Source organism: Triturus cristatus, chromosome 4_1 (assembly GCF_964204655.1).
Source record: "Triturus cristatus chromosome 4_1, aTriCri1.1, whole genome shotgun sequence".
NCBI lineage: Eukaryota > Metazoa > Chordata > Amphibia > Caudata > Salamandridae > Triturus > Triturus cristatus.
Window position 1 is genome coordinate 879,893,628 of NC_140585.1, and position 24,820 is coordinate 879,918,447.

The 24,820-nt window shown below is 44.3% G+C and overlaps 1 protein-coding gene across 1 annotated transcript in view; it reads right to left on the reverse strand.

The window, feature by feature from the left end:
* Positions 1-24,820, reverse strand: part of SLC35B4 (solute carrier family 35 member B4) — a 149,767-nt gene that overhangs the window by 9,300 nt on the left and 115,647 nt on the right. The window contains exons 5-7 of the mRNA XM_085653596.1: positions 5,380-5,461; positions 2,521-2,581; positions 412-521 (exon numbers count right to left, since the gene is read on the reverse strand). Coding sequence (XP_085509722.1) covers positions 412-521; positions 2,521-2,581; positions 5,380-5,461 — 253 coding nt within the window. The remainder of the gene's footprint in view (positions 1-411; positions 522-2,520; positions 2,582-5,379; positions 5,462-24,820) is intronic.

Genomic DNA, 24,820 nt, shown 5'->3' on the forward strand with positions numbered 1-24,820 from the left:
CTAGCAGTGGTGGGCAAAAGCACAGCTGCTTATAACTATAAAATATTAACCATAGGGGGGAGCCAGTTAGAAGTTTTTGCTCAGTAAGAGCGTACAATGAAATAATCGGAACATCTCGTGAGAGAATGGAAATGGCCAACTGACATTAGTCTCCCAACAGATTACATCAAGTCACTGAATATATTCTGTGTCTTATTTTTTGTAAACAAATGTGCAGTCTCAAAAATTAAAGTTGCTTCATTATCTTTTTAATTTGAATCGAGAAGACGACTGGGAGCATGCTTAAATTGCCACCACCTACCCATTTAAATATGTGGACAACCACCCTACACCCGCTTACAACATCAAAGACATGTGGATTCACTATTTAGATTGGATTCATCTATCTGTCTCTTGCACGGTTTACCTTACATTGTAAAACAGCGCCTCTCTGGACTGTTTTCCAAAACGCTGGTAGAGAGTTTCTTGGAAGATTCCCATTCTGGCAGACATCAAGAGTGCAAATGTTAATGCAGAAATTCCTGCAAAAGAAAGACAACAGAGTAAGTAAAAAATGAATCAAATTGGAAGTCTCAAATACAATATCTTACAGAAACCTCCCCAACATTATCTTTGGGCGGTGCCATTTCTTTTTCATATCCTGCTATGCCCAGGCCTAATGTGGTGACAATTCCTTCTACTATTTAGAAAAGAAACCAACCATACTTGGGGTACTTTCTAGTAACAGCTCACAATAAAGTTGTCTGTGTATTGTAGACCAAATAAAGTAATCGTAAATGAAAATGTCACATTTGTAGGTTATCCTAAGAGGGTACCAAGAAGAAGAGAAGGAGATTACACTCCCCCAGTCAATCAAGAGACGAAGGCTTTTATAATGAAGAGGATTCATGACAATCCCACTTTGCAAATTGATCAAAATTATGTTTTTTAACCAAATATTCCATGAGAAAAGGCCATTATTTTCACTAAGCCACTGATAAAAATCTTATTTCAGGGTCGTGAAAACCTTAAAAGCGACACTACTTTAGATTTAGGGGGTCATGAAATGAATAGTTCAAGTGGATTTTCCCGCAGAAATCAAGTAGGCTATTTAGGAGCCATATTTCTTTGGGCAGGGACACATGATTAGAATTCTCCTCACCTACAACTTTCCACCATTCCGCGATGTGATATACATGAGAAGATGGCAAGCCCATCTTCAATAAGCTGTAATGCTTTAGGTATGCGTCTTCTACTGAATGGCTGTCAGTCATTCCATACTCTAAGGGAGACAAGCAGACTGATGACGCTGTGTGGTGAGGTACTCATGCTAGCCCACCCTGGCAAAGGGGTGCAATGTGTTTGGATCCCGGAATCCTCCTCAAGTCCCACACGGTAAGAGGAAGGAAGAAGGACTTGAGGACATGCAGGCCGTCCTGGATGTACAAAGTCTGTGCCAGAGCACATGAGGGTGCACCCATGCAAGTAAAATAGGACCCAGGAACATGCGCCAGTTTGTGGATAGCCAAAGGTTACCTTGGCATAGGCGGGCAGTACTTTGGCACGTGAAGCCTCATCTGGGTATATGATGGCACTACCTGGTCAGGCAAGGTAGCACTTGGTATTCGAAAGACTACCTTGGAATGTGAGGCTGTACTTGGACATCCAACGACCTTTCTTATGGCCGCATAGTAGTTAATAGATGGTTGCTAAATATCACACATCTTTTTCTCTTTTATCACTTTTAATTTAAAGGTTGATATTTATTTAGTTGTTAGGACAGCATGTTACGCATTTATATTCAGAGGTCATGCGATATATCTTACTGTGATGCGGATGAGCATGTTAAAGTCTAAGTGTTGTGGTTTGACTTTATCTGTGATGAACGGAAGCTGCTGCCCCGTGCTGGCTATATTGTACGTTAAAACAGTGCCTTTGGTGTCATGCTTCTTGGGTACCACTTTCCTTCAGTCTAATTGCTGAAGGAGAGTCATCCTAATTTCATTGTTCTAGAGGGCTGATGGGTCCGGAAGATTTCCTTTCTGATCCAAGCCCTCGTACCTGCATTGCAAACATCCCTGAGGTTCACGAAACGGGAAATACGCACCTTTCCAAGTGCTGAGTCCTTATGGAATACCAAACCTGACAACATACATTAGAACTCTAGGCTTCTGGGCACTACTTGTGTTAGCGATCATGTCCTTTACCATGGTTCGGCACTTTTTTGACTGCTGGCTCCAAACTATAGGCTTAAGAATTTCCACTGCCAAGCTCATTGTGCAGTGTACAAAAAGATGATCAGCACCCGCTCTCACACTATGGTCTCTAAGAAAACAAAACTAAAAATGTTGCCCTGCTGGTAAACGCTCCTAAGTGAGTTTGCTTGGATCAGGTTTATTCTTTTCAGCATTCTTTGGGCACAGGAGCATATTATTGTTGATCTAAGTATATAATTAACATTCTTACATCTCTAAACGGTATTATTGTTGGTTTCAACAGATTAAAAGGAGGTTTGACATATTTTACTATTTTTGTACCCACCCAGAAGCCACCAGAGGAAATCAGAGGGGCCATCCTCCTCACTGGAACTCGACTGGGAAGCCTAGGAGAATGAAGACAGAATAATTGGTTGTTTGTCCAAAGCGTTCATATTGTCATTTAATAGTGTATGAGACAGTGTAAGAGAAGGTAAAGAGAAATCAGAAAAGTTAAGAAATAGGACTGACATTGCTTTAAGATGCCTGAACTCAAATGATAACGGTAGAGCACCTACAAGGGCTTTGGGCTTTAAATAGCTAAACAACGAGAAACCATGCTTGTAGGAAATAACCTCCTTAAAAAGAAAATAGTGGAATAAGTCTCAATTGAACTTATGTCCTCGGTCCTAGCTTCACGAGTAATAACTTGTGGATGAAAGGTCTGGATAGATCCATCGGTCACCTAGAGGGGCTGTCTGCTTTAAGGAAATTTTCAACTATTTGTTGACCTAATTTGTATGCTTTAAAGCACTGTGTATTTAAAGAGCCAGGATTCCAACCCCAGAACACGGGACTCCCAAAAGAATGTTTTAGTCATCAGTTATCATCCTCCCTTGATGTTATGAGTAGGTCTTGTGTAGACCGTAGCCAATCAAAATATCTACAAGATTTTGTAAACATGGCTGACATGTTTAAGGGTTGGTGGGGAAGAGGCTTTGCAGCAGATTGGCACAAAATCCCATCACGAGCTGCTGACTGTGCTATAAGGAGTGAATCACTTCAATGTGGCAAAAACTCCTGTGGCATGAGACTGGAAAGCATTTCTGAACACAGAATCAAATCATCAGTATACAACACAGCCCCAAGACATGATTACTGTTTCCTTCACTTTGTTACTGTTGTACCCATTCACACACAGACACTGGTAGCCTTGTAGTATTATTTCAAGTCTTCTTTATTGGTTCCAGTTCAGGGTAGTAGCAATCTCAGTTCAGCCATGTACCAGCTCCTACACCAGCCTGCCTAGCTGCTCAGCCCATCTCCAACTGTCACCACTCATCCACACAGGCACCCAGGCATTCCATTCATCACAGTCACACCAACATTCCAATACCATCTCTCACTCTGGCTGAGCAGCTATGAGGACCTAGGCTGATTACATATAAATTGAATACTTAGGATATAACAGTTGCCCTTAATCTAAAGAGATGATCTACATTAGAATTAATGTGTGATGCATTTGGTGATAAAGATCTTACCATCCAGGGATTGCGGATACCAGAGGTGGACGTTTATTGTGGCCACGTCTGTTGTGTAGAGGGGTTTGAGGGCATGAAGGGAATTAAACTTAAATGGCCAAGACCATTCTTTGTAATTTGCATAGTGGATTAACTGTCTCAATTTGGAAAGGAGGTGGGTGTGGTTTGGCGGTGGTGGAGCATTGAGAGGTGGTCTGGGTGAAACCTAGGCTGATTACATATAAATTGAATACTTAGGATATAACATTATCCCTTTCCTTTTAAAATGAAAACTAAAATTACAATTCTAAAGAAGAGAATTATACACAAGAAAGCGGTAATGTTCATAACTCAGGGACGAAACTAAAAGTAAAACATCACAAAAGAGAGAACAATGCAAATCAAAAAGAGATGGGAAAAATACGACATATAAAAATGTGCATCAATATCCCCCATGAAAATTATTAAGACATTTCAAAATGTGAAGTCAATTCACAAAAAATGTTAAAACGCAGAGAAGCTAAACTAATAGCAACTTCGCCAGAGTAGAAACCGTACCTTTGGGAAGGAACACAAATTGTCAAGCAAAAATAAGTACCAAGCAATGATAAATAAAATTGCAAGCAATAACCCCATCCTTCCCAAAAAAACATTTTAAAATAATGTAGTTAAGGTTGGACACACCCCATGACTAACACCCGAGGCTAGAAACAGACAACAAGTGTGAACCAACCCAAAAATAGATGCACGTGTACTACAAAATGGACCACATAAAGAGTACACACAGTGAGGCGCAGGGCGACTTACACACAATAACATCTGATGCGCGGGGCGACTTACACACATACTAACAGACAAGACGTGCAGCGCAAAGCGACTTACCAACACATCTGACCAAACGTGCAGACCAAACGTGCAACACAAGACGACTTGCACACATTGATCACGACACAAAACCACATGTGTAACGTAACCACAACACATAGAGGTGGGAAATCACCCACCAAGACCAGAACCACCCTCAAGTAAGGGATAAACTGATGTACACCCACCAGGAGACTAGGACATCCCAACCATAAACAGCGTAAAAACTGTGGCATCACGAAATTTGAAACATTAGATATCACCAATACCATTACAAATACTGTGGGACACTGGAGACCCGTGCCCGACCCCGGTGAGAGACCTCTCACCCGAATACGTCAAAACCTTGGGCACATAGCACCCAGGCATTCCATTCATCACAGTCACACCAACATTCCATTACCATCTCTCACTCTGGCTGAGCAGCTAGGAGGGCCTAGGCTGATTACATATAAATGGAATACTTAGGATATAACAGTTACCCTTAATCTAAAGAGATGATCTACATTAGAATTAATGTGTGATGCATTTGGTGATAAAGATCTTACCATCCAGGGATTGCGGATACCAGAGGTGGACGTTTATTGTGGCCACGTCTGTTGTGTAGAGGGGTTTGAGGGCATGAAGGGAATTAAACTTAAATGGCCAAGACCATTCTTTGTAATTTGCATAGTGGATTAACTGTCTCAATTTGGAAAGGAGGTGGGTGTGGTTTGGCGGTGGTGGAGCATTGAGAGGTGGTCTGGGTGAATTTCAGGCTAGTAGTCCTACTGGCAGATGCAGTGGGAGACAAAAGGCAGGCTTTACCAAACTCTTCTTACCACCTGATGCGCAGACATGAGAGTACAGATGAAAATCCCCAGGGAAACCATAACTATGGACAGGTACTTTAATAGGCTATATCTATGAAAAACAAGAAAACCGTATTAGACAACACAATTATGAAACATGACATTCAACTGATTGATGGTAAAGGCCACCCAATCAGCCCACTTTTTTTAATTCAGTAAAAAAAAAAAAAAGTACTTGCTCTCCAGTTTTCCCTCTATGTAGCACTGACAAATTCTTTGTGCCTGTCCCAACACATTTCGACCAGGGTAATTGTGTTAGCCCACATCACTTTGTGAGGGAGGTTTTTGACAGACAGACCTCAGTGGAACTCACTACTACCTCAGCAGTAGGCATTCTGTTTCTATAAACGCCTCAAAGTGCATCCCTTCTGCATCGAGCTGTCATGCTAAGAAGAAAACTTTGAAATGAATGTACCTAACCTCTAAAACTGGGAAAGTCTGGTACAGTCTATGTACTTGGCAGATAGGATTGGTTTATTTTTCCTAGAACCTTCCGCTTATGAAATAGTATATCCTGCAATTGTGGTTAAACACACAATGCACCCACAAAGTGTCAAGCATATTTGTTTTTTTCATAAACACTATCCGTCAACAGATTGTTTCATGCAATAATATCAGTTTGGGAATTTTTTTTACCTGTGTTGTCTGCAGCCTGGCTTCTCCAATGCACGTGGAGCTGTTGCCAACATATTTGAAATGTACTTGGGCCTATGAGGCTGCAAATTCAATTCAATGGCAGACAAAACTTTTTTGCATAAATGGACAGATGGAGCTGCATTTGGGCATGTGACATTCTATTGGCATTGAAGACTGTACCTGGGAGTAGTCTGGCATATGAGGCCGCTCCTTGGTCAAGAAGAATTGTGTTGTTAGAGTGTGCAGTGTATTATCCACTCTCACACATGCACAACAAGGTACTTTACACAAAGAATCTATAGACAAAAAGCCCTCATCTCCGCTCTTTGCCCCCAGTTTGCTGATATATGCTACAATGTGTTCTGTCGGCTAGCACAATTTTTTAACAAAAGAATTGTGTTGTATTATGTTGAACTTTCAACACCTGTATCAAAGGGTCGAATTACGATCCCTTTATCCAACACAGGATGGGTGTTACTCTTATTTATCCCGTTATCAAATTTAAATAACATGTACAGCACCTTATTGCAAAGAACACATGACAAAAAAACTTGTTTTGATTAGGTATATTCAACGTCATATCAAATACTGTATCAAGAAAAATGTATTTTTTTTTCCATATGTTTTTCTTATAAACTGCCCAAAGAACAATCGAAACATATAATAAATCAAACAACAAGACTTAATGACATTATGGTGAAAAAAATTAATATTTACAGTATAGATAAACAATCCTTAACAACATAGCACATATGATAACATAAAGATAGATAAACATAAATGTTTGTTCCCCATAGAATAACGGTTCACACTATCCATTCACTTTGTTTTCTAAACTTTTTTTAAACTAGTTGACTGGGGTCATGTAACATTAAGCAATGCCATTAACGTTTTGACCCTATGTGTATATGTTTAATGACCAAGCATCACGGCGGGTCTTACTCAGGACTAAATAGAAGAAAGGACAGACTTCAAAACATGACCCTTCACTCTTCAGTAATTTCAGACTGAGTCAAGAGTTTTGTAGGCAAGTTGAGAGCTGCATCCTAAATCTACTGGAAGGATACTTTATTTTAAGACATCTTGAATGGATATATTTCCCCATGAGCTGTGGGTCCCTGTGAATACTTTGTAACTATCGATGTTGGAGACGGGCAGATCCTCTGGTACGATCCTATTATGGCTTAGAGGATTTGTTTTGTTCTCGTGAATAACACATTTTTGAAGGCTGTCCTCTTTAGTATTGAGGAAGACCCGCTGTGATGCCTAGTCATTAAACACATACACATAGGGTCGAAAAGTAGATGCCATTGCTTAATGCTACATGCCCTCCCTTGATATAGGACGTTAAATATACCAAATCAAAACAAGATTTTTGTTGTTGTGTTCTCTACAATAAGGTGCTGTACATGTTGTTTTCATTTGATAACAGGGGATGAATAAGAGTAACACCCATTCTTGTGTTGGATAAAGGGATCGTATTTCGAGCCTAGGATACAGATGTTGAAGATTTAACATCATACACAATTCTTCTTTTAAAGAATTGTGCTAACCAACAGAACACATGGTAGCTTATAACTTTATGCCTAGGTTCTGAGGGACAGAAGGCAACCCCATTATTTTTAATGGCCTATTTGCTCCAAAAATTTAAACGGGAAAGATAATATTCAGTTCCACGTGATGAGTTTTGGCTTGAATCAATATACAATAATTCATGGATATCTAAATGCCTAGAAGTTTAAATAGTACTTACCTTGGTATAGATTAGCAAATAATTTAAACGGAACCTTAAACTATAAGGTCATTGACTAACCTGAGAGCTACATGGTACAGTGTCAACTCTCAGAGTCTGTCCAATGTTTGTGCAAAAGGATTTAAACTACTGCGAAGGGGGAGATGAGAAACACGAAAGAGAACATGTGGCACTGGACCAGTCTTGAAAGTGATCACAAAGCTTGATGGAACCAGATAGACACCATCTATGTCAGGCATGAGTGCACTAAGTATTAAAGTGGACATAAAGTTAGAATGCAAATGCCCTCTTCATTGATCCTCTTTATTGATGTTCTTATGTTATTATTTTGGGGCATTAATTTGACCCGATTCTGATATCATGGTACTTTGATCTTCAAATAATTAATTCAGAATGTTATTGCACTATGGTGGAAGATTCCATTAACAAACATTTTTTAGAATCTTGGGAAATGGCAGCGACCACGTTTTTTTGCCTAACTGCTTTAGGAGCTTTGCAATTCCAGCACATTACCAATTTGTTTTCTTTCTATTGATTTGTCTAAGGAGTGCGATCCATTATTCCAACTAGAAGTGTTTCTGAGTCAAAAGGGTCAGATTATCTGAATATGCGTCCATTTTGTCTGTAACTGCGACATAAGAGAACAACAGATCATCTAAAACACTGTTTTATAGGTGTCGCCTACACAGCACTTGAGGTGTGCTGTGAGACATATTGTTTACAATTCAGTGGGCTTAAAAGCCCATTCATTGTTTTCGTTGTTACTCTCATTTGTAATCTTTCAATTGCTTAGCTCCCTTAGGCTTCTCTTCCGTTCTTGTGTTAGCTCCTCCCTGGAGCATGGACAAAGGATGTATTCTTCCTAGTCTTTGTTCTTCCTTGTCTTTTTGCAACACACCTTTTTTTCTTAATAAGCATTTCTGTATTATTCCTGGACGTGCAATGTACTTTCCTATTTTTAACACTGGCTACAACTTTGCTCTGTAATTTATGTTGCTTTCACCCTATCTGCTGTCTTACACCCACAACTGTACTACTCTACTTCACTCTACTCTAAACTACTCCACTCCACTCTATGCTACTCCACTCCACCATACTCTATGTCACCCGACACCACACAATGCCACTCTACACTAATCCACTCTACTAAACACCACTCTACTCTACGCCACTCCACTCCACTCCCTACTGCACTACACCAACTCTAGGTAACTCCAGTTTATTCTATGTCATGCAACACAACATCAGTGGTGGCTGGTGATGTTTCAAAGCGGTAGGTCTGAAGGGCAGGGGGAGGGAGTCAGGGACACATAAAAAAAAAAAATCAACACAACCGCATACAAACTCACAAAAGCACACTAACCATAGATCTGTTAAACATAAAACCTCCCTATGAACATATTAAACAAAGCCAGGCCTAAAAACAGCTACACATGGAAAACAAGCACAGGAACATGCTGTTATTCACAATCACACTATGGGTGAATTGTCCCCACTCACTTAAGCCAGCACTATCACAAACATACCTGCCTTGTGTCATAGCAAACACACCAATAGCCCTCTCACAAATATACAAGATTAAGCCACATACAGCTACCCTAGTCTTTACACATAACCTTTGTCTCTCAGATGCATACATCCAACACTGCAGTTACTTCAGGAGTTAACCTGGACCACGTCGGAAACGGTAATACACTTAAGCCCTCTTATGGCAGACACGTTCATGTATTCCACACCCTCCCTCTTCCGCACCCTTCTAACATCAGATGCATGGTTGTGAAGTAAAGAAAAGTTCACGGTACCTCCTGCTGGGCTTTCGGAGATGTCAGCGCTGAAAAATGTTGATTTATAAATCCATATGTGCAGAGACAATACCGCCAAAGAAAGATGCCCTCGTCCGCCATTAGAATTGCTGCCTGCTGCACACTCTTACATCAGCGCTCTTGTTAAGCTTAATAATTAATTCTGATATTGCGCTTACTAGCACTGATTATTAAGTTAATTTTAAAATAGGGATCCCGGAGACAAGTAATGTGGTTTTTATTTGAGTTCACTGCGTTCCGACCCTTTAAAACTCCACTGGAGCAACTTTTATTTGTAGTTACTGTAATGTGTTACAGAGGCCCGCTCCAATGCATCGAAGTGATTCGTCTATGCTGACATTAATGGGGAAATCTCACAGGCAGTACTCTACAGCGTGCAGGTTTCTATAAAACTGAAACACTGTATCTGCTTACAGCATGTGACCTGGTGTCAGTGATGACGCCTGTCACATGCACTGCTTCCAATCCAAATGGCCCCTGATTAACACTCCTTTGGGAAGCCCAGGCTGCAACCTGAAGCGCCCAAGTGCAATCAGTCAGAGAGGGTGGGGTTAATCAAGGGAGAGGAGTGGCTTTACAATCCGACAGGCCGCAGAATCAAGGGCTTAAATCAGGCAAGCCCTGAAAATCCTGCGACATGCTCATGCGCAGTAACGAATAGTTTCTTACCTGTCGGTGTAGTTTTGCAGCTTGAAGATCTTTCTGGATTCACTATGCTGTGCATTATTCCGCGATCTTGTGGTTGGGTCCGGATTCGTAGTCTTTTCTTTGTTTTTTTTTTTGTAGCCCAGGTGGGCGGCGACGACCACCATTTGGTGCACCTTCCGTGACGTCGTCGTGCTTCCTGCGGAAGTCCCACCTTTGGGGCGCCATCTTCGGGTTCTTTTTTCCCTTTCTCTTCTTTTTTTTTTTTTTACACCCTAGGCGATTGCTTAATCCTTCTTGTCCATTTTTCGGTACGTTTTCATTTCTTTGATCTTTTCCATTTCACCCCCTCTTCCTCCAGCCTCATCTTCCTGGCGGAGGTGGGTGGGTTCGCTAGTGAATCCAGAAAGATCTTCAAGCTGCAAAACTACACCGACAGGTAAGAAACTATTCGTTTTGCAGCGTGAATCTTTCTGGATTCACTATGCTGTGCATAGACTTTGTAGCGGTTTTCCGAATTTTGTGGTGGCTGGGTGGAAGATGAGCGTTGGTCGTTGAAAATGTGTTGCAGCACCTTCTGTCCGACCTGTGCTTCCTTATTCATCTGAATGTCCACGCAGTAGTGTTTCGTGAACGTGTGCACAGATGCCCAAGTTGCCGCGAGACAAATGTCCTGGATGGGCGTGTTCACCAGGAAGGCAACGGTGGCCCCCTTCTTCCTTGTGGAGTGAGCCTGGGGCCCCTCCGCTAGCTCCTGTCCCGCCTGTTTGTGGCAGAATTGAATAGTGAGGGCAATCCACCTAGCGATGGTGCCCTTAGTCACTGGCCTACCCATGAAGCTAGTAGCAAAGGACACAAACAGCTGCTTCGACTTCCTGAGTTCCTTGGTTCTCTCAATGTAGTGCATCACCGCTCTTCTGGCATCGAGGGTGTGCAGGGCCTTTTCTGCGTTTGTAGTCGGGTTTTGGAAGAAACTTGGTATCTGAATACTCTGATTCATGTGGAACGCCGACACCACCTTGGGCATGAAGTGTGGGTCCGTCCTCAGGACTACCCTGTCTTTGTGAATCTGAATGTAGGGTTCCTGTAGCGTTAGCGCTTGAAGCTCGCTCACCCTGCGTAGTGAGGTTATGGCCACTAGAAAGGCCGTTTTCATCGTCAACATTTGCCGAGTGGCCTTGTGAATGGGTTCAAACGGCGCCTTCATGAGCTCCGTCAGAACCACGTTTAGATTCCATGCCGGCGGCGGCAACCTTTTCGGAGGGGCCATTCTTTTGGCTCCCTCCATGAATCTCTTCACCACCTGCGAGGTGAAGAAACTTCCACCCTTTTCACCTCTGGTGTAGGCAACGATCGCCGCTAGGTGTACCCTTAGGGAGCTCGAGCAGAGGTTACTCTTTAGAAGGTGTGTGAGGTACCTCAGCACTGTTGAGTCTCTTGTCATTCTGTTTTGCAGGCCTTTTTTCCTGCACCACACAGTGAATCTCTTCCATTTTGCGCTGTAGCATTTTCGTGTAGTTGGTTTCCTTGCCTCCCGTAGCACTCGCTTAGTGCTCTGAGGCAATCTTAGGTGTGCGAACTCTAGGTCTTCAGGAGCCATACCGCCAGGTTGAGGGTCTCTGGCTCTGGGTGCAGGACCTCTCCGTTTTGCATTGAGAGCAGGTCTTTTCTCCTCTCGAACATGTACGGATTGCCTTGTGCCATTTCTTGAATTTGTGAGAACCATGTCTGCCTCGCCCACTGCGGAGCCACTAGGATCAGAGTCATGTTGCTGGTTCTGCACTTGTCGAGCACTCTGTGCAACAGGGGTATCGGTGGAAAGGCGTAGGCAAATGTCCTCGACCAGCTTATCCATAGGGCATTTCCCTGGGATTGTTGATCTGGTTGCCTGGACGCGAAGCTTTGGCATTTTGCATTGTGGCGTGTTGCAAATAGGTCTATTGTGGGAGTTCCCCATCTCCGGAAAAGCTTCTCCGTTTCCTGGCCATTGAGCTCCCACTCGTGCGATGCCGAGGTCTGCCTGCTTAGCCAGTCTGCCTCCACATTGTCCTTCCCCGGTAGGTGAATTGCTAGTAGATCTATCCTGAGAGGTATGGCCCATCTCCAAATCTCCTGAGCCAGAGAGGAGAGAGGGAACGACTGTGTACCCCCTTGTTTGTTGATGTAGAACATTGCCGTGGTGTTGTCTGTTTGAACCAACACCCTCTGGTTGTACAGGTGCCTCCGGAATGCCTTCAGGGCTAGCAGGATTGCCTTCAACTCGAGGTAATTGATATGGCGAACCGCATCTGCTGGAGCCCACAGACCCCTCACTCTGAGGTTGTCCATGTGCGCTCCCCATCCCTTTTGCGATGCGTCCGTGGTAATGGTCATTGTTGGGTTTGGTGGTGTCAGGCTTCTCCCTGCTGTCATGTTGTCTCTGTTCCACCAAGTTATCTCCTCCTGCACTGCGTGCGTAACAACCACTAGATCCTCCCAACTTCCGTTTGCTTGTGACCATTGCTGTTGTAGCCATTCCTGGAATGGTCTCATGTGCAGGCGTACATTCGGCACCAGCTGGATACACGACGCCATCATCCCCATCATCTTGCTCACTGACCTCACTGTCAGAGCTCGCCCCTTCTGGTAGAGCCGCGTCTCCTTCAGTAGGGCATCTGTCCTCCTCTCGCTGGGCACCACTGTACTGTTCAGGGAGTTGATTTTTGCCCCCAGGAAAATCTTCACCTGCTCCGGTTCCAGCGACGACTTCCCCCAGTGAATCGAGAACCCCAGGTTCGTGAGAGTGTCTGTTACGCGTTTTGCGTGTCTCTCGCACTTTTCTCGTGAGTTTGCCTTGACCAGCCAGTCGTCTAAGTAGGGGTAGACGTGTATCCCCTGCCTTCGTAGATGGGCCGCGACCGCCGACAGGCATTTTGTAAAAACCCTTGGCGCCAATTTTAATCCGAATGCCAGGGTTGTGAACTGGTAGTGTTCCTGGTCGATGTTGAACCTTAGAAGTCCCTTGTGTCTTCTGTTTATTGGGATGTGCAGGTAGGCATCCTTGAGGTCCACGGTGACCATGAAGTCTCCGTGTCTTATTTGGGGCAGTACCTCCTGCAGCGAAGTCATCTTGAACCTTTGCGTTCAGATGAACTTGTTTAGGTATCGCAGGTCCAGGATGGGTCTGAGGCTCCCGTCTACCTTCGGGACCACGAAGTAGTTTGAGTAGACCCCCTTGTTGCGTTCTCTGAACGGCACTGCCTCTATGGCTCTCTTTTCTAGAAGCTTCCGTGTTTCTTCTCTGAGTAGGGTCAGTTCTTGAGCCGATCTTTGCCTTCCCTTTGGCTTCCTGTTTGGCGGTTTCTTTTCCAAATCTACGCAGTAACCGTACTGCATGATGTTCAGTATCCACTTGTCTGTGGTTATATGCCGCCACCCGTGAAGGTAGAACCTCAGCCTTCCGCCTACTGGTGTTGTATGCTCGTAGGCTTTTGATCCTTCTCTCCCCCTCGATGTTACTGTTTCGCGCCTCACCCCTGGGGGCATGTCGAGGGTAGGCGTCCTCCTGCGTGCTGAGTCACTTTGATGAGGGCTGGTCCCCCCCTCTCCTTCTCTGGCCACGTCCGTTCCCTCTCCCGCGAAAGGACTGGCCCGAGGTTGGTACTGCCAGTTTTGTTTCTGTTGACCCTGTCCGTGACCTTCACCCTGCTGACCTTGCTGGAACGTCTGGTGCGACGGCCCCTGCTGGTTTCCTCCCCTACCGTAGGGTCTCCTTGAGGGGTTGCCTCGCCTCATTCCCCTCAGCTGTAGGGCCCCCATGGACCTCGCCGTTTCGTTTTCTTTTTTCAGCTGGGTGAGCTTCTAGTCAACTGTTGCTCCGAACAGTGTCTCTCCATTGAAGGGGGTGCTAAGGATGTTGTTCTGCACCTCCGGTTTGAATCCCGAGATTCTTAACCATGCATGCCTTCTCTCGGTGACCCCTATGGCCATGAGTCTTGCTGAAGTCTCTGCCCCGTCCAAGGCCGTCTTTATGCAGGAGTTGGCGATGTTTTTGCCTTCATCTACTAGGTGTGAGGCTCTCTGGCGGTATTCTTCGGGGAGGTGCTTTACTAGCTCCCCCATCTCGTCCCAGTGCTGGTACTGGTGTCTATTGAGGAGAGCATTGGAATTCGCCATGCGCCAGTGCATAGCGGCGTTCCTCTCGATCTTTCTTCCTGTGAGGTCTATCCTCCTGCTCTCTTTATCAGGTGGTGGGCCCGAGGTTGCTGGTACGTTGCCCCTTCTCCTGGCCGTGGAAGCTATGATGGAGTCGGCGGTCACGCTACCTTTGATGTAAGGGGGGTCCAGGGAAGAGTGCTTATACTTCTTCTCAGTCCTGGGCGTGATCGACCGGCAGGTCGCTGGTTCCTTGAAGGCTTCTCTCCCCTGATTCATCACACTTTGTAGCATGGGGAGGAACTGGCTCCTCGTCTGGATGGGGAGCAGGGTCTCGAGGAGAAAATCGGCTTTCGGCTTCTCTTCGTCGAGTTTGACGCCGAAGGCTGTCGCTGCGCTCCTGACCACCATATTGTACACCCCGATGTCGTCGGGTGGCGAAGGCCTCGAAGGGTACGTGTCCACGGGCTCCTCCGGGTTTTCGGTGTCGAGATCCTGCCATTCGATCTCGTGGCTGGTAGATGGTGCCGAGCCGTAGACCGACTGTTGGTCTTTTTCCTCGGCTTCCTCGTCATAATAGGTCTCGTCTTCCTCTTCGAGATCCCTCGTCAGGCCCTCGGTGTCGAATTCGTCCTCGACCTCGACGACGTCCGCCGATGAAACCGTTGGAATCTTGAATTCCTTCATCTTGGCGTCGAACTCCTTCTTCCTTTGAAGGATGTTCTCCATTTCGGCCTCGAGCCGCCTCTTCTTTTTCTCCATCTCGGAGATGCTTTCGGCGTCGACCGCGGGTCTTTTCGTCGAAACTTGCGTCGACGTCGACCGTTCTTTCAGCGTCGATCGGCCCGTTTCCTGGGTTGTCTTCGACGACCCTTGCTTTTCGGCGTCTTTCGGCACCAGGGAGTCCTTTTCTAAGGATCCGCTCGGCCTCTTGTCCATGGTTCCCCCTTTGGTCGTCGAAGTTTTCGGCGCCGGGGCTCCCTTCGTGGACTTAGACTCAGATTTTCTCGAGTCACCCTCGTGTTTTCGAGGTACTTTCTGTTTTGCGCTCGACGATTCTCTTACCTCGTCTTCTTTTTTCTTATCGGTCTCTACGACCGTGAAGTTTTCGGCTGTCTCGGCGACGTTGTCCTCGTCGTCCGTGGAGAGGCCCAGATCGTAGAGCGACGGGGCCTTACCCTTGCCATCCATGCTGGCGTTGGCTCTTCTCTGCCGATCTCTCACCCTGAGCGTCTTCGGCGCGAAGGCTGAGCAGGCGTTGCAGTCCTTACTCTGGTGTTCACCGGTAGGCAGAGGTTGCAGACCGGATGCTGGTCCTTCTGCGCGAACTTGTGGTGGCAGTTTGGGCAGAACTTGAATGGCGTCTTGTCCATTGCGCTCAGGGCCTCTGAGTGCGCATTCTCCAAGTCCGTCGAAGAAAAGGGCGCTGAACCTCCTTTCTTCGCGTTCCTGATGAAATATCTTCCTTTCCTGTGATATCTCCGTAGTATTTGTCGACGAAACTCGCTTTTCTTTCTTCTTCCTTCGGTTGAAACTCTGGAGCTTCTCGATGACGATCCAGACCCAACGGCGGAAAAAATAATCTGAAGATGGCGCCCCAAAGGTGGGACTTCCGCAGGAAGCACGACGACGTCACGGAAGGTGCACCAAATGGTGGTCGTCGCCGCCCACCTGGGCTACAAAAAAAAAAAAAAAAAAAAAAAAAAAAAGAAAAGACTACGAATCTGGACCCAACCACAAGATCGCGGAATAATGCACAGCATAGTGAATCCAGAAAGATTCACGCTGCAAAAGTGCATGAGCCTGTCTGGACTTTGCAAAAGAAGAGGGTAGTACGCGCACTACCTGAAGCTATCCAAGGTTATTGAAGTTGCACCGTGCTCACGGGGTATCACTCTCCGAGGTGGAGTGTAAACGTAAACATTGAGAAGCACCCCCAATGATTTGGGGTGTGTCCCCCAGGCACTGGTTGAAGGCCGCACATGCGGTTTTTAACTTATAGAATGAAAAGTTCATCACAGATTAAAGTTTTCTTGAAATGAAGCTTTACTGTTTTCTATTACTTCATAGAAAATCAAATGGCAATTTTAATCCATAGACGGCAATATCTTCATTGCAATTTGCGGTTACATAGTCATTCCCAATGCATTTCGGCAGAACCTGCCTTCGTCAGGGGAAATCTATAAATAATCATACACATCATGAATATACTATACGAGGATACAGTGTGCATATTTTAGCCAACGGTGAAAAGTAAGATGGTGAATGTGCGTTCTATGACGGTAGATGAATAAATACATGAAAAAATGAATAAATAGGTGCCCGTGTGTAGACGATGGAAAACAAAGGTGTAAATAGCGTGTGACTAATGCTAACGTGGTGAATTAATATATTGCTATCGGGCGTGTCTCCCGTTGCTGGAGGGTAGTTTTCGGGAATTAACGGGTTGTACCGGTAAACGATCGTGAATTAGTGGTGGGAAGTGCCGGGTACGATCAACTAGATAGTGCTGTTAGCAGTAACGGGTGTAATTAATCTTAAAAAACGTGTGGTTAAACAAGTTCCAACTAGCGCTAATATCTAGGATGGTGTGTTCTTACCGAATGTGTGGAGTTCTGGCACGCGGGCTCAATGGTATGTTAGTGGTCGGGTCTCATGCATAGATTTAAAAAAAGGTGTGGTCACGTGATACGGGTTCAAAGCGTTAGAGGGTGAAAACAGACTATGCGGAAATAGTGAGTAGCTATACGAAAAAAGAGAGACCGAAGGTATGCTAAGGAGATTAAAAGTGTGGGACCCAAACGTAATCGGTGAAAATAAAAAGTGAAAAATGAGAATTAGTATGATCAGAGTGAGGAAACATAAAGAAGTATAGAAACACTTTAAATCGGTTTCTGGAACTGAGTTGTATCTCGAAAGGGTTGGGTAACCCTACCCTCTTGTAAGCGGTGTTAAAGAGTCGTGATGGGATAGATGAGAAAAGCGAAAGAAAGAGGAGAAGAAAGAGGATGAAGAAGTGAAAGTAGTAACAACACTTCTGAACAGAACATGAGTGATAGTGTAAAGATGTAACAACGGTACTAGTAGTTAGTCCTTCTCTTAATGACCAGCGATTGATATTATAGGTAACAGGTAAGTTCTATTCGGTCATTCATTCCTTTTGGCTTCATGGAGTTCAGCAGATAAATCCAATGGTTTTCCCGTTGCAATAGAAATTTATGATTGTCTCTCCCTTCTTTTTTCTCGATGGTTTCCAAAATGCAAAATCTCAATTGGCTGACTGTGTGCATTGCTTCTGTAAAATGTTGGGCGACTGATGACTTCAATTGTTTGGTTCTGATGTTTGACTTGTGTTCATTTAATCTGACTTTGATTTTTCGTTCAGTTTGTCCAACATAAACAATGCCACAAGGGCATTTGAGCATATATAGAACATTGGAAGTGTCGCAAGTGGCTGTTGTTCTGACTTTAATTTTATGCCCTTTCAAGGGGTGTGTTATATATGAACCTTTGATGATATTGTGGCAGTTGTTGCAGTTTAGGCATGGGATTGTGCCTTTGAATGTTTGCTCGACGGTTGGTTGCGTTTGTTGCAGAATTTCCCCAATGTTCTTGTTCCTGGTGAAAGCAAAGATCGGTGTTTCGTCGAATATGTGGTTGAAGTCCTGTTCCAATGTGAGAAGTTGCCAATGTTTGCGAATGATTCGTTTGTATGAAGTACTCAAGGTAGAATACTTGGACACTACAGTGATTTGGTTTGTGGAGTTTTTAGTTTGAGGCTTCAGAAGTTCATTACGGGTCTTGGTTGACGATCGTTTCAGTGCTTCATGCAATACATGATCAGGGTATCCACGAGATCTGAATCTGCTCATTAAGGTATCCATTTGTGTATTGGATCTGATGGGGTTAGAAACGATTCTTTTGATCCTAAGCATTTGTGAATACGGAAGGTGTTGTTTGAGGGGTAAAGGGTGAAAGCTGTGGTAGTGAAGAATGTTGTTTCTGTCTGTGATTTTCCTATACAGATCTGTTTCGAAACCGGTGGAAGATCGAGTGATGTTGACATCCAGAAAAGTGATGGAATGAGGATTGATGTTGAAAGTAAACTGTATGCGTTGGTCAATTAGATTGAGTTGTTCCAGTTGATTTTCAAGGACATCGATGGGACCGTTCCATACAATAAAGATATCATCTATGAATCTCAAGTAAAGCTTTAGGTGGTCCATCCATGTTTTAATGCAAAGAATGTTGTCTTCTTCGAACCGATTCATAAAGATATTGGCATACGCCGGGGCTGCACAATTTCCCATGGAAGTGCCCGTTAGTTGCTGAAACCACTCGTTGTTATGTTGGAAGTAGCTGTGTAGAAGAGTGAATTGCATCAGTTCCATTAGAAAAACTTGTAGATCTTGTGAGTAGTTGGAATGTAATAATGCGTGTTCGATGGCTTCCAAACCGGATGAATGAGGGATGGATGTGTATAGAGAATTGACGTCCACTGTACATGGGATAATGTTTTCTTCTTCGGTGATTGTTATTTCATGTAGTTTGGTTAGAAAGTCGGTTGTGTCCTTAATGAAAGATCTCATGTTGTAAACGCTGGGTTGCAAGTGACGGTCGAGATATTTGCCCACTGGTTCATGTAGGCTTCCTCGTGTGGTAACAATTGGTCGACATGGTGGTTTGGTTGGGTGTTTGTGAATTTTAGGTACCAAGAATATGGTGGGACTTTTTGGGTTTGGTTGTATGAGGTATTTCTTGACCTTCTCATTGATGGTACCCATTTTGAGGGCTTTTTGGATCAAAAGTTGTAGAATTCCCATATATGATGTTGTAGGGTTGAATGCCAGTTTCATGTAAGTGTTCGTGTCCTGTAGATGAATCATTATTTGGGAATTGTAATAGTGAGTGTTGAGGATAACGAGAGCTCCTCCTTTGTCAGCCTTGGTACAAATGATGTCTGGATTCTGTGCAATGGCTTTGATGATACCCAATTCTTTGTTGGTGAGATTCTGGAACTTGGATGCCTTTTTAGAATTGAGTTTCGCTATATCTTTTTTCACTACAGATTCAAACAGGTCGAGACTCTTGTGGCTTGTAGGTGCCATGTAGGTGCTTTTAACTTGTAAACCCATGAGGGGATCTTGTTCTTGTTCCTTAATGGTTTTTAAGACGTTGTCAAAAAAATGGCGCAGTCTGAGCTTTCTCATTAATTTGAAAAACTAATGTCTAGTTCAAGCGTGTTGCTGCCAGAAGTTGGCACAAAGGACGTGCCTTTTTGTAAAATTCTGAGTTGGATGTCACTAAAGTGGTGATCAGAGATGTTGATGACTAAGTTCTCTGTTGATTCGCTCGTTTCTGTCGGTCCTTCTTGGCCGAGGTTGTGCGAGTTTGAGGTGGATCCTTCTCTTTTTCTTTGTCTTTGATTTTTTCTGTTGCTCCTCCTGGGTCGTCTTGGTCTGTGTGGACTTTGACTACCTGACCCTTGCGCAGTGCGAGTGTCATCATGAGCTTTGCTGAGCAAGAAACACTTACTGCTGGTAGGGTTCCTGGCATAAAAAAAAAATGAAAGTGCCAAGAAATATGGGGTGCGTAGCCCTCATGCCCTTTAATAGAAACCGCCCCTGCACACCATGCCACTCTACACCACTCCATTTCACTCTATGCCACTCTACTCTACGCCACTCCATATCACTCCACGTCACTCTACTCTATTCTCCTTTATGCCTCTCTCCTCGATACCAGTCTCTGCGACACCACTAAATTTAAATCAAGTTGAACAGCAGCCATGCTACTAAAAGAATAAAATATAGGCAAGGTAATAGCTAATAGCTGTCACACAGATGAGACCCATTGGCTTTACCAATGCGTGTTATTATCAACTGAAAAATGCGTGGGTATTCTTTGATTAGGGTGTGAACACATCTGTTCAAAAAATAGGTACAAAAATGTTATGGGCTGTCGTCACCCCAGATCCCTGTACATTCTTAGGAGATCTCCACACAACCACCCCGCCCATAGCAACCCAGCACTAAAGTGAACACAGCCCAGAACATACTGTCCGAATGAAATAATCTTTTCCTGCACAGTAACAGCACCACCAGAATATAGCTTAGAGAAAACATCTAGAGGAAAAGGCACAAGAAAAAAAAAATCAGGAGAATTAATCTTAACCCAGTAAACGTGCTGGCCAATGTAGAGTTCAAATAATGTAGTGATGCAGCATGTAGAGTTCAACTACTTTTTTTCAAAGGAATCCCAGGTCCAACAGCCCAACACTGATGCTGAACCAATGCCTCTCCAACTGCCTCACTTGCATCCCAAGCAGGCCCCCCAAGAAATGTTCGAATGCTGGCATGTAATGCAAAAATGGCTGTAAATCAATGCACAAAGCCATACGCAATATCACAGATGAAAGATGTTCTTCATGCTTTTACAGTACTTTCTGCAGTTTATTGTATTGTGATAAGGAAAGGGTAGCAGTGACAGTGGTGGCTCCTCTCCTAAGGCTGCTTTTCAGCAGTGTAAGGAAAAATAAAATGATAACGTTGCAGCAGCTTTGTGGGCGGGGCAGGGCTGCTCTGCTCTCAGAGCAGGGGGAGGAGTGGTTTGCACTCCCTGGGTGGGCATGAATGTTTGGCCGGCCGTCTGGGGCCAGCCAAACAATTATGCACTCTTTGCATGTTCTCCATCCAGGCCACATTACAGCCCGGGTGGAGAACATGCCCAGGCTCCCATTCACTGCCTGAGCACCGAACTTCGCTGCTCAGATCAATCACAACACTGCATTACAGCATTGGGATTGGCTTAGGGAAGCCTGGGTGCTTCCTGATTCCAGCAGAGGAGAGATGACGAGGGATGATGGAGGAGAGACACGGAGAGGGTTAGTGAAATTTATTTTTATTTTCCCCCTAACCCTCCCGCCCACCCCCCCCAATCTGTGCCAGCCGCCATTGAAGGGCAGAGAGTTCCAAGGAATGGAGCCTTGAAAGTCTAGAAGGCTTCCTCCTAACTGTTAGTATCCTGATGTGAGCAGACACAGCTGGGTACTGAATGCGGACTTTAAACCTCCAGTCTGATGGTAACGATTTGGATAAGTGGTTAGGTGTGACACTGTGCAGGGCCTTAGGGACAAACCAAAGGGATTGAAGCATACCTTCCACTTGAATGGTAACCAGTGAAGCAACATAGGTGCATATGAGATATGATCAGTATTTCTCAAACCAAAGGGGGGAGGAGCAGGGTGAGGAGCAGTAGTATTTTGAGCTCTTTCGAGCTTCTGTTCTCCAGGGACGCAGGAATTAAATCGCTTCCACTCCCACCCCGAGGGTATTTCAAAGCGTCATCGGTTGCAGAGAGAGAATTTCTTGCATGTGTGGAACGTGGCGAAACCCGTTCTTAGATAGACTCTTTCTGGAGTGAAGGGCATAACTCCTTGGGGGAAACCAGACAAAATAGGAGGACAAGTGACAGCTAGAGTTTTAAGCGCCTACAACCATTTTCAATTTACAAGGGAGACTCTAGTCAAAGCCGAGACAAGAGGGAAGACAAGAGCCTGGCTTGGCTTTAAGAGCCCATGCACGAGACCAGCATTAACAATATTGAAATAAAAGTTATTCTTTAACATGGTAAACCATATCACCGTGGAACATAAGCTTCTATCACAGCATTGAGAGTTTATTCAAAATGATAATGAAGTTAGAAACGTTTGTGACCACCATGACGACAATGTCACTAGTGAACAAAGAAGCAAGTCAGTTTTCATGTGCACATTATATATGGGATATTTTCTTTTCATTAATGAAGCAACATTATAGTCTGTTCAATCAAACATAAGAGGTGTTTGTACAGCACAGATCCTGAGCCTGCTTCAGCACACATCCAAAACGGGTGTATTTGAACATTCTGTCATATGTGATAATGAAGAAAAACAGACTCTGTGTCGGTGAAATAAAATATCTGCCTTGAATCACACCATTTGATCAAATGGGGAAGCCAGGATTGATAGTAGATTTTCTGATTTCACATCAATGAATCTACTAGATAGCGATCTATATCTTTTTCAGTCCTGCTTTACAACAAAAGTCACTATTTTGTTTGTAATTGTTTGCGCTTGAGAATAGTGTGTGGGTGGCAGACAGATGCAACATCAAAGCTCCGTTCAGTTGGGGTTTGAGAGTGCAAGAGAACCTGGGGCTGAGCATTTGCCCCGACCCTGGCTGGAGATGTCAGTAGTAGCTTGCCCACCTTCAGGAAGAGGGAACCCGACTTTACAGCAGCAAAGGAGCTTTGAGGAAAAGCTGTGCAATCCAGTCGCGGCTCCTGCAGGTAAGAGCAGGACTGGCGATTCTGCTTGGTATCAATGAGACAAGAGGGTTTACCATAGTTAAACGTCTCCAAAAATGTTAATTCACACATGACTGGCACAAGCTATTTTCTTAAGTGTCGTACGATGGTAAGCCCACTTCTATTTTGCTGTGCATCTGAAGGAAAGAAAAATATCTAGAAAATCCAAAGTAGGACCCTTGCTAACAGCCTCCACTGCCTGCAGAGTTGCAGACACATTTGCCAACAGGTCAGAGACAGTGCTGCTGGAAAGGGTGATCCTGGACGGAGGTGTTCATGAGGATCCCCAAACACCAAATGTGTCAGAATAGCAGGCCCACGAAATATGTGATCCTCTCGAACAATACCACAAAATAACACTTTGGAAGATTTATGTACTATGTTGGCTGATTTAAAGGACAAGATTTCAGCTTCACTGGCTGGGACCACAGCTCTAACCACCAGAGTCAATCAGTGACAAACACAATTAGAAGCTCAACACACTACAAGGTACACTGCAGACAGTACTGGGGGGAGGTCCAGGTGCAGCCTCTCCACCTGCACGATCAGTGAATATTCCTACTCCTGTCCCATTGGCTCCATCTGAGAGATTCACAGGCGATCCAGTTGAGGTGCAGATTTTTTTTACTCTGGTTCAGCTACATTTCATGGTGGTCCGTCCTCACTCATGCCCCGACGCTCATTCCCATACTGCCTTTTTGATTTCATATTTAGGGGGTGATGCAGCAGCTTAGGCTACTCCTTCGGTCATTGAGGATAGTACTTTGCTTTATAATTGGTCTAGATTCCGATCAGAATTTGAGAAACTATTTGATAGTCGAACCATTACTAGCTCTGCTGTCCAGAAGAGATAAGAGCAGCCCTCTACTATTGAAGGGTTGAGAGATGAATTAAAAGACGTACTCGCTCAGATAGGTCCTTAACCTGCTACATGTACAGAATTGATTTATTTAACGCTACGATCAGAATATCAGATAGCAGAGCGCAGGTGGAGAAGAAGAAAATTGAATCAAGAACTTTTTACCAATCTTGACCATCGCCCAACACCATACGCTACCCCCCCCCCCCGAGTTTGGATGCCCAAGAACCCATGGATAGAAGGGATTCGAATTCTTTTATCCAAAGAAGAATGGGGGTTAGGTAAGAGGAATGGGCTACGCTTCTATTGCGGGGGAAAAAGGACACTTCATTAAAGTATGTCCCACACGCCTGAAAGTTTTTAAGACAAAAGGTTCAGAAAACTAAAGATCCCAAGGTGGAGTCACGAGTCGGTCTTCGGGATGTAAGAAACAATCTCCTGAGCAGAATTTGGCCAACAGCTTGCAGAGTACTGTTCCTCATTTAACGTTAACGGCACAAATCGAAGGTTTTTGATCCGGTGATCATTCCAGTGTAAGCAATGGTAGATTCTGGTGCCACAGAGAACTTTATTGATGGCCAAAATTTGGTTCAGATTCAGAAACCCTCTTCTTTGAAGGCACATCCTGAAAGGTTTCGCCATAGGAGCGATTTTGTCTCAAAGACACTCTGAAACAGTCAGCTTTACCCTGTACAATATTTATCTAATAAGTTTCATTCTGCCGAATTGCATTACACCATTTCAGAAAAATAATTATTGGCCATCCGCACCGCCTTTCAGGAATAGAAGCAATATCTTCTAGGGACTACATTTCCAGTCACTGTATATACCGACCATAGGAACGTACAGGTAAAGATGTTCCAAAGAAGCAGAAACCCTCCAAATTAAGACAGCACCCCCATAATTCCTTAACAAAATGTGCTAGACGCCACAATTATTCAACTTCCCTTGATGAGGTACAAAAGGCAATTCTTTCCTTGACTTGGCCATGTAGGTGTCAAAAGATCTTTGCAGAAAGATCCATGAACGACTACCATTCCATGGGGCTCAAATATTTGGTCCAACCCTTTCCTTGGGAATTAACGCAATTAAATGGTGTCATGACTCCCCTATGGCAGGCCATCCAGGTAGAGCCAAGAAATAGTCAAACAACATTTTTAGTGGCCTAAGCTCTCACTTGATATTACGCAGTATGTGGACAAATGTGATATGCAC